The sequence below is a fragment of the Centroberyx affinis genome, unplaced genomic scaffold (genome assembly GCF_046629955.1).
Source record: "Centroberyx affinis isolate AG114_WGS23_722 - 3 ecotype Tasmania unplaced genomic scaffold, CSIRO-AGI_Caff_v1 ptg008193l_1, whole genome shotgun sequence".
NCBI classification, from domain to species: domain Eukaryota; kingdom Metazoa; phylum Chordata; class Actinopteri; order Beryciformes; family Berycidae; genus Centroberyx; species Centroberyx affinis.
In genome coordinates, this window is record NW_027284074.1 from 19,098 (window position 1) to 29,133 (window position 10,036).

Sequence of the window (10,036 nt, forward strand, 5' to 3'; positions counted from 1 at the left end):
TGATCCAGTTCATCGGGTTCATCTTCATGACCAAACTGTCCGTTCCAAATCTCGCAAACCGCCTCCTGCAGCCGTTACTTCTTGTGGCGCTCCACTATCACGTAGCTCTGTGCCAGCTGCTCGTCCTCCCCTCCTCTTTCCGCCCTCTCCCCGTCTCTTTCGCTCCTCCTCCTCCTCCCGGCCTCCCGTCCCTCCTCCCCGGCTCCCCCCACCCCCACCCCCGCGCAGCTCTGGCAGTCCGGTATGTTGCAGTCGGTCTGCGGCGACGGGTGGCACAGGATGGGCCGCTTCTGCTCGTCTTCCTCCCCCTCTTTTTTCCTCCTCCTCTCTTTGCTCTTGCTCTCCTCGCGTCTTGTTCTCTCCTCCTCTTTTCTCCCCCGGTCCTCTCCCGCCTCCTGCACGTGGAGCTGGCCCATCCTCTCCGCTAGCTCCCGGAGCTCCTGCTCTTCTTCCGCGCAGCTCGGAGAGGGGGGCTCCGCTTTGGCCGGGGCCGTGTGTTGCAGGCCTGTGACAGTGAAGATGGTTTCATATTTAGATTTGCGCTATATTACATAATTACTGTATGTCAACACATGAAAACAACACACAATGCATCTCTACTAGAAAGAAAAACTTCCCACCCATTGGAATTTCAAGACAAAAATGGATATAGAGTTATGCTTTAACCCACTTTCATGAAGTCACAGTATGGCCACCTCTACGAACCAGTAATCCCTTAAAACAGTGACTCTCAACCTTTTTCATATCAAGGACCCCTAATTTAGTCCACATTAGGGCCACGGACCCCCATTTGATCCCAAATCTGAGAATATTTGTATTGTTAGATATGATTTTGTCCAGAATTCCATGACTATCTGTATCGTAGGTAGAGAGATAACAGTGAAACTATGATCAAAATAATCATTCTTCTACATTCTCTAATTGTTAACTTCTTGTAAATGAAATAATGGTGAAGTTTAACAATTCATTCACATTCATCTGGAACCCCCTCAAGGACCCCCGGTGGTCCCCGGACCCCATGTTGAGAACCACTGCCTTAAAATAACCTTACATTTACATTAATTCACCCTTTAATTCATGCAAAATCCCCTTAAATTAATTAAGGGAGTTATTAATGGAGGAGACCCCATCAAAATCCCCCTTAAACACCCCTTCATTTGTGACTCCTTACATTCTAATTTAATGTAAAATTCAGGGAGTCAGGAACTTCCCATTAATAACCTGTAAACCATGCATAAATGGCATGAACCCTTAATTTCTAGTGTTTCTTATCAACCCATGAATAAATCCCTTCTTAAAGCTTTGTCATTTTTAATGGATAATTAATGTTTATGTAATGAGACATTAAGAACATTTCAGGGATAAAATTAAGGGGTTTGGTTTGGCAGTGCACTGCGCTCAGACTGTTCGGTGTGGTATCCAATTACCGTATTTCCTCTAATAGTGGCCGGTAGTCAGTTAAAAGATACCGGTAAACTCCTGGTGCCTGTTATATAATGTAACTGTAGTTTGTAGTAACGTACAAGTGCCACAAGATGGCAGTATGCCACAAGATGACTCAGCCGGCGGAAGTCTCTGGAGCGTGCCGTTGTCGATTACCGTAATTATCATAATGCGTTGCAGTAACAAAAAAACGGCTACCTAACGAACCCCAACAGAAGCAGATCAGAAAACAAGGAGGCTTCGTACTAAAATATGAGCAAATATACTTATCAAACAGAGGGAATTAGAAATAAAGGCCTGTCTCTAATATAAGCCTGCTTCCAATAAAGGCCTGGTACCCTCTGCAGCTGAGGTAAATAAAGGCCCGGGCCAATATTAGAGGAAATACGGTATTAGATCATATTAGTTGAAATTATGGGCTCCAGCTGCTTGAGGGAGAGTCCTCTGGGTCTTACCTGCTGCAGCCTGGCGGTCTGTCCGGGCAGGAGGCTCTGCGGCGGGCTGAGGCTCTCCGGGCTTCGGGGTCTGGTCCGGTCTGGTCCCGGCTCTCAGGGTGATGTGCATGGAGATCGCCGGAGGGCCGCTGATATCGTCCTCGGCTTTGCTCCCCTCACTGCTGCTGCTGCTGCTGTGGGTGCTGTGGGTGCTGTGGGTGCTGTGGGTGCTGTGGGTGCTGTGGGTGCTGCTTCCTCGGGTCGTAGTGCCACTAATACTTTTACTGTCACTACACACACTGCTGCTGCTGCTGCTGCTTCTGCCTTCACCACCAAATCGATCACTTTTACTACCAACAGCTGCAGTGGGGGCTTTGGTACTTTTGCTATAATCACTGTTACCTAGGCTACCGGTTTTGCTGTCAGTGGCCTCGTTATTGGCGCCAACGCTATGAGCAGAGATACTGTTCCTGCCGCTACCTGCTCTCTGCGTTTTGTCCTGCAGCAGAGGGCGCCCCCTGATGGCCAGGTCGGGGTAGTTCGTCTGCATTTCCAAGAAGGATTTGTCCTCGGGGGGGATGTGGCAACGCCGAGGCTTGGGCTGGGGCTTGACGGCGGGCCGGGCCTCCAAGGACAGAGGGACCTGTACAGCATAGGAAAAAGGACAACCACAGTTTGTGTACTGAGATTTGACTTCTTCACTGAAGCAACTCATATGGGATCTCTTTGAAGTTTGCTCTGTGGTTGCTTCCTCTGGATATCAAAACGACAGGATGAAAGATAAGGACGGTATTCAACTGTTTATTTACTGAATCAAATTAACAATAGCATCATTTAAAAAAAAATCTGTTAAGGTTTTTCAGTTTTCTCTTATGGATGAGTTTTTGACTACTTTGCGCTAGTGAGCAAATAATAATAATACCAATGATAGAACTCTAATTTGTTTCAGATCACATTTTGTGAGAGCTTTTAATTACCATTTGCTTTTTATTATTAACAGAACTGTATATCACAATAACTCAATTATTATTAATATATCATTTATTTCATCATGATATGATTGTATTGAAAGATGGTAAATGATAATATTGAATCACTGCTTACTAATGTTATGTTAGGGCTGGGTGATATGGTTGAAATCAATATCATGATAATCATAAGGATTTTTCTCGATATCAATATATATCACGATATGGCTCATGTATGCAAAATCACATTAAATAATCAAATGAATGTTCATCTCATTGAACCGAATGGTGATGTTAGGTGTGATGTCAAACAAAACAGAAATATTCAAATAATATTCCTACCATACCTCATTTTATGAGAGTTTTTAAGTAAAATTTGCTTGTCATCATCAATTCAGACAGCAGAAATGTGTGTCACGATATTAAAATATCTTCATATCATCACGATATGATTCCACTGAAAGATGATAAACAATAATATTGAATTATCGCCCAGCCCTATGTTATGTCAGTTTTTTTAGCAGCTAGCTAGTTAGCATAGGGGCAACATTAACAAGCCAGTTAGCATAGAACGTTAGCAACTGTAACTGCAACTTTACACTTCAAATTTAGAAGTTGAATCATTCAAACTTCAGGGTATTTGGAAAATTCTAAATATGTAAAAAGTAATGCTCTGCAGTGTATGCCGCCATGCTGATGTGGTAAATTCCTACTTGGAATTCCGACTTGACAGTTTTCCTACTAGGAAGTCAGAAATGACACAATGCCGTACAGACCTGTGAGCTCTGATCCCACTGCTTCGCTCCCAACTCCTCCTTCTTCTCCTCCTCCTCCTCTTTCCTCTCCTCTTCCTTCTTCTCCTCCTCCTTCACCCCGTGGTCAGCCAGACTTCTGGACGGCTCCCCTTCCTCTTTCCTCTCCTCCTCCTCCTCCTCCTCCTTCCTCACCTCCTCCTTCTCCACCTCCACCTCCACCTCCGCCTCTTGCCCCGCTGTCATTCTTGCGGCGGGTTCTTCCGCTTGGTGATGCCCCGCCCTCCTCTGGAGAATCTCCATCCACTCCTGCAGTGGGAGATTACAACAGTCGCATGGAAGCCAGTTAAAATGAGACCGAATGGCTGTGACCCCGACTACGACCCTGTCCTAAGAGTCATGGGGGTCGTCTGGAGCCTATCCCAGCATGCAGTGGGTGGAAGGCAGGGAGACACCAGGTCAGGACACTCATATTCATACCTATGGACAATTTAGAGTCTCCAATCCACCTGACTGTGGGAGGAAACCCAGGAGAACACAGGGACAACATGTCAACTCCACACAGAAAGGACTGGGAATCAAACCCATGTCCTTCTTGATACAGTGCTAAACACTGAGACCCTATAACGTCCAGTGCATATCCATAGGTCAGTCGGTCTATTAGTCTTCTTGTAAGATATGGAAATAGGGTATGGAGTAGGACAGTGTTTTTCAGCCCTGGTTATCGTGTCCCAGAGCCCTGCTAGTTGTCATTCCTGCCATCTAATCAGGGACTATGTCACACCTGGGATGCCAGGTGAATGCAATTACCTGCTATCACTGCTGGTTTTCTATCCTACTAGGTTAGTAGGATAGAAAACCAGCAGTCTGGGTCCGGAGGACCAGGACTGAAAATCGCTGGAATAGGGGATTATCTCTGATCCTAGTGGATTGTGGATTTCCATACGCAAGAGTCCGCAGGTTTTAATTCCAACCAAACACTGCAGCAGCTGATTTCACTGTTTAACACACCTTCACCCAGAAAGGAGCAACTAACCAGTGAAATCAGTTTGGCTCTCTATGGCACATGGTTGGAGGCACAGAACTTGAATGGATAGAACGGTCTTTCCACTGATTCCTATGGTATTTTGACTAGTACACCAAAGAAAGGCGTCTATGGTTAGTTTCTATGGTGACAACAGAAGTTTGGCCATTGACCTTATTCACACGGTGGCCATTTTGAACACTCGGCGGTCGGAAACTCTCCCTGGAAGATTGGGATAGGCTCTATATTCAACTAGCATTACTTCAACACATAAGTGAGGGCTTCAGATAGACCTAACATTTATAACATTAGCTTGCAATCTCTGAAAAAAAAAAAGCAAGACTGCTTCAATTTAGCAGGTAGGTTAGTTGGGAGTCATTCCTATGTTCCCAGGGTCCTATGTTCCCAGGGTCCTATGTTCCCCAGATTTATATGGCACATAATGGGAACATGACAAAGGGTCCTATGTTCCCAGGGTCCTAAGTTCCCCAGTTCTACATATGTGCTCTCCCAGGGTCCTATGTTCCCAGGGTCCTATGTTCCCCAGCTCTATATAGCACATAATGGGAACCTGAAAAAGATGTTCCCCAGCTCTGTATTCGTTTAATATGGTTAGTTAGGGTTAGGGTTAGGGTTTAGGGTTAAACATAGGTCCCTGGGAACATAGGATCCTTTGTCATGTTCCCACTATGTGCCATATAAATCTGGGGAACATAGGACCATGGGAAAATAGGACCCTAGGAACATAGGACCCTGAGAACATAGCTACGCGCCGTTAGTTGGCTAGCTTGCTAGTTGTAAGTTACTAGCTAGCTACCTAGGCTAGACATATAAATGTGAACCTATATCCCTCTGGATTCATACGTTTCTAATGTTTTTTTCAGTGGGGAATCTGTGAAATGATAAATGTTTGTGTGATGTACAGCTTGGTACAGTAGGACAGAGCTGGGCTGTAGTTTGCTCTTCAAGGGCGTTTCCAAGAGTGTTCAAAATGGCCTAGGGTGAGAACATGGAGGTTTTCTATCTATTATCGAACGCCGTTGATTTGCACTGATTTGAGAAAGACCGTTCTATCCATTTAAATCCTGTGGTTGGAGGCCACTGATCTCTGGGATTACCTGTGGTCCTGGTTGATCCTCCAGGAGCTCCAGCAGGTGGCGACATTCCACCCTGGCCAGCAGCAGCTCGAAGCCCACCATCATGGCTTTGTCTGGGCTAGCATCCTCACTGAGTCTGTACTGGCTGATAGACCTAGAACAGAACAGAACAGAATAGAACAGAACAGGTTACATGAGGCTTACCCTGAGACCGAACTGGCTGATAAACTTGGACAAGAACTATACATAAAAATGAAACAGAATAGATGTTTCTCAGCCAAGATGTCTTTAAGACAACTGGACAACTGAACAAACACAGACTCCTTCATATGACAGATACGGTGGCTATAGGTTCAGCACTTTCTTGGGGTTAGAAACAGTGGACACCCATTAATACCAGCAACTGGAGATGACAAATGAGGCTTTCTAATGCTTTGACAGCAATTTGATTCTATTACTTGCAAAATCACATATTCGTAAATCTAAGTTTTCCAATCATAAACCATCTTTTTTAATTTTTGAAAATGAAATCAAACAATACATTACAACAATCCTATATTCTAAAAATAGGAAAGCTATTAAAACCATAAATGTATGTACCCTGTATAACATTTTTGTGAACTGATTTATGATTTCTGTCAGTGTTCTGATCCCCTGGCATTATCTGTTTATGTTTTTTTCTATTTGTTTACCATGCTGTTTGTTAATAAATAAATAAAAAGTTGGAAAAAAAAGAGATGGAGACGATTTAAAAAACAAAACTCCATTTTCTTAAACTGCTTTTGCCCAGAAGACATTTGAGGACTCTTTGCTCATGCTCACATGACAGAGAGGTTTCAGTTCCTGGCTTCGTACATTGTGTAGAAAGTAGAAAGTGCAGAAGTGTTGAAGTGTGTTGTGGAACCCTGGAAATGCCCCACCTGTGAGAATGGACCATGTGGCTGAAGCTGTCTAGTATTCTTACTCTTTATTCCCCTTGTTTCCTACCTGTGTTGAGAGTCTGTATGGGGCAGGTAGCCGATAGAGGCCAGGACCGACTGGATGGTGGAAGCGGTTAAAACCGGCAGGAGATGGTAAACAAACGGACCAGTAAACGTCTGACCGAGACACAAAGAGAGATGGAGAGATCAATTTCACTGATATTTCAATAAATATGCCTTTTTGCATGATCCTGGTGCCTTTAGCTATGGGTTAGGAGTGAAAATTAAATAGCGATAGAGCTAAAACATCAGGATCTGGAAGTAAATTTCCCATGTTTCAATTTAGACAATACATTGGCATGTATGACTTAATGCAGTTGTTTAGTGTGCATTTAATATGAACTCATATTTGTTAATGTTCATGCTTAATTCATGTTAGTAAACACATTAGTTAACAGTAACAAACATGTATAACAACATTAATATGAATTCATCTTTGTTAATGTCACTGTTCATGCTTAATTCATGTAGTAAACACATTAGTTAACATTAACAAACATGTATGACAACATTAATATGAACTCATCTTTGTTAATGTCACTGTTCATGCTTAATTCATGTTAGTAAACACAGTTAACATTAACAAACATGTATAACAACATTAATTAATATGAATTCATCTTTGTTAATATCACTGTTCATGCTTAATTCATGCTAGTAAACACATTAGTTAACATTAATATTAACAAACATGTATAACAACATTAGTTAATGTGGTTGTTTATGTGCAGTTAACAATAACTAATCTTTGTAAGTGTTGTTATTCATGTTTAATTCATGTTAGTAAATGCATTAGTTAACATTAGTTAATGAGCACTTGGTGTAGTGTTACCGAATTTTCCCTTTTTTTAAAAACTAACTGGAAACGTTTCACGACCCTGTAGCCAAATGCATGTTTGTCATAAGAGCCATCATAACAAATAGTTGTTTTTGAGGAGTCGTGCTTGTTGTCTGAAATATTGACTTGATCGACTGATATCAACTTCAACTTGACATATTAAACTCCTTTCTCTGAATGACTAAATGTTTTATTATAGCTTCTTGTCAAAGCAGGTGTTTCCTCTTTCTACCACAGCTTCCTGCCAAGAAACAGAAACTGACATGGCTGATAAAACCATAAAGCCATCACGGACTTTATGGTGTTTACAAAATGATTGCTGCCATGGAAGTAAAACTGACTCTGGAAAACCCGCATTTACAAGTTGAAGCCATCTGCCTGTCAAATACTAACATGTACTCACTTTTCATGTTGTATTGCATTTTATGCTAATATGCTTGTATGCGTTATGGCAGTGACTCTCAACCTTTTTCATATCAAGGACCCCTAATTTAGTCCACATTAGGGCCACAAACCCCTCATTTGATGAGATTTTGTCTCTCGGACCCAAATCTGAGAATATTGTTACTGCTAGATATGATTTTGTCCAGAATTCCATGACTATCTGTATTGTAGGTAGAGAGATAACAGAGAAACTATGATCAAAACAGTAATTCTTCTACATTCTCTATTTGTGTTAACTTCTTGTAAATGAAATAATGGTGAAGTTTAACAATTCATTAGTTTGCTGGGGACCCCCTGGAACCCACTCAAGGACCCCTGGTGGTCCCTGGACCCCACGTTGAGAACCACTATGTTATGGTACACTATACTGTGTCGACTGGAATGATAGCAAAGGAAATCCATTATTGCATTCTGATGGCAATCTACAGGCAATTTGGCCACCAATTATGAACAATGGTATTTTGTCCTTATATTTTTTGTCCCATTTGTTAACATTAAGTTAACATTATCCTTCGATATTCTCACAAAATGTTTCGACCTTAAAGCAGAGGAAGGAGCTTTTTGTGAACTTTGACCTAGAGCAGCAGACATCTTTCAAAATGCAGACATAAGGATTGGTAGTAATAAATTACCTGGCCACGAGGGAGGGAGGGGGAGAGAGAGAGAGAGGGGAGGGGAAGGGAAGGGAGGAAGTCAGAGAGAGAAAGAAAGAAAGAAAGATATCTCCCGATGCCCCCACCTTCAGGGTCTTGATCTCCTTCTTCCAGGGTTGCAGGAACAGATTGACACAGAACGTCTCCAGCAGCTCGGTGGCTTTGATGAACGCGGCCAGGTGTTTCCGCCAGTCTCCGGTCCGCGCCGCCGCCGCCGCCGCCGCCGCCTCGCGCCCCTCCATCACCGCCTGGTAGAAGGGGAAAGTTGTAAACGTCTCCCGCGGCTCCGCTTCCCCGAGGAGGAACCGCGCCGCCTTGATCCCCAGCTGAGCGTCGCCGCACGGCCGCGGCTCCGCGCTCCACGTCCGGCTATAGTGACCGACATAATCCTCGTAAAGTTCTTGACGGGATATGACCGCCGGTTTTCCTGCTCCGGTACCGTCCTTCATGACTTTTTCAGACCGACAAAAAAAAAAAAAAGCACTGACGCACAACTCGTCCGTCCTGTCAAACTACATGACGAGGAAGTGAGAGCAGAGAGGAGGCCCACGGTGCTCTCCGTGTAACGTGGGGTTTTCTCCGCTAGATGTCGCTGTGCACTACGAAACCAAACCCCTTCGTTAGAGCCCTGAAATGTCCTTAATTTCTCCATTACAGAAACATGAATTATGCATTAAAAATAACATAGCTTTAAAAAAGTAAGGTTAGTGTCATGGGTTTATAGGGGATTTATTCATGAGTTGATTCACAGAGACTAGAAATGAAAAGATTTGGTTTACAGGTAATTAAGTGGAAATTAATGGAAAAATTAATGGAAAAGTTTCTGTCTCCCTGAATTTTTCATTAAATTAGAAAGTAAGGAGTCAAGATTAAGGGAGTGTTTAAGGAGGTTTCGGTGGGTTCTCCTCCATTAATAACTCCCTTAATTAATTTTAAGGGGATTTTGCATGAATTAAGGAGTGACTTCATGTAAATTAATAAACATGTAAGGTTATTTTAAGGTATTACTGGTTCGTAGAGAGTTCCATAGCCAGCAACATGTTCATGATACTTTTGCATCATATTATATTCTGATTTATTCTGATACATTTTTTTATATATTAAATATTATGTATTTGTGTGCTTATTAGTTGAATATATTTCTAGTAAAATGCAACTCAAAAATTGTTTATAAATATTTGTATATACATACTGTATCATATGTCATTGTTATATTACCATATTTTTAGCATATTATATTAGGCTATATTAAATACAGAAATGAATAGGTAAATAAATAATAAAGACAAAATATACAGAAATATAATGTAATGTATTTTACCTAATATATATTTATTTTTAAATACATTTATATTCATATTTTGTCTTATATATTCACATTCTATGCCAAACTAATTGAATCC

General features: G+C 42.2%; 1 protein-coding gene across 1 annotated transcript; it reads right to left on the minus strand.

Annotated features, from left to right (window-relative positions):
- Positions 1-74: 74 nt before the first annotated feature.
- Positions 75-9,662, minus strand: LOC139640028 (spermatogenesis-associated protein 2). Its single transcript, XM_071514188.1, has 6 exons — positions 8,720-9,662; positions 6,706-6,815; positions 5,740-5,854; positions 3,622-3,903; positions 1,899-2,520; positions 75-505 (listed from the first exon to the last, which is right to left on the minus strand). Exons 1-6 carry the CDS (start codon positions 9,080-9,082, stop codon positions 75-77), a joined length of 1,923 nt encoding a protein of 640 aa, XP_071370289.1. The 5' UTR covers positions 9,083-9,662.
- Between the last annotated feature and the right edge of the window lie 374 nt (positions 9,663-10,036).

Coding starts and splice junctions, on each gene's coding strand:
- LOC139640028 (XM_071514188.1), bottom strand. CDS start 9,082: ATGAAGGACGGTACCGGAGCAGGAAAACCGGCGGTCATATCCCGTCAA. Junction 3,904..5,739: donor AGGATCAACCAGGACCACAG/GTAATCCCAGAG, acceptor CCACTGCAGGAG/TGGATGGAGATTCTCCAGAG. Junction 506..1,898: donor AGACCGCCAGGCTGCAGCAG/GTAAGACCCAGA, acceptor TCACTGTCACAG/GCCTGCAACACACGGCCCCG.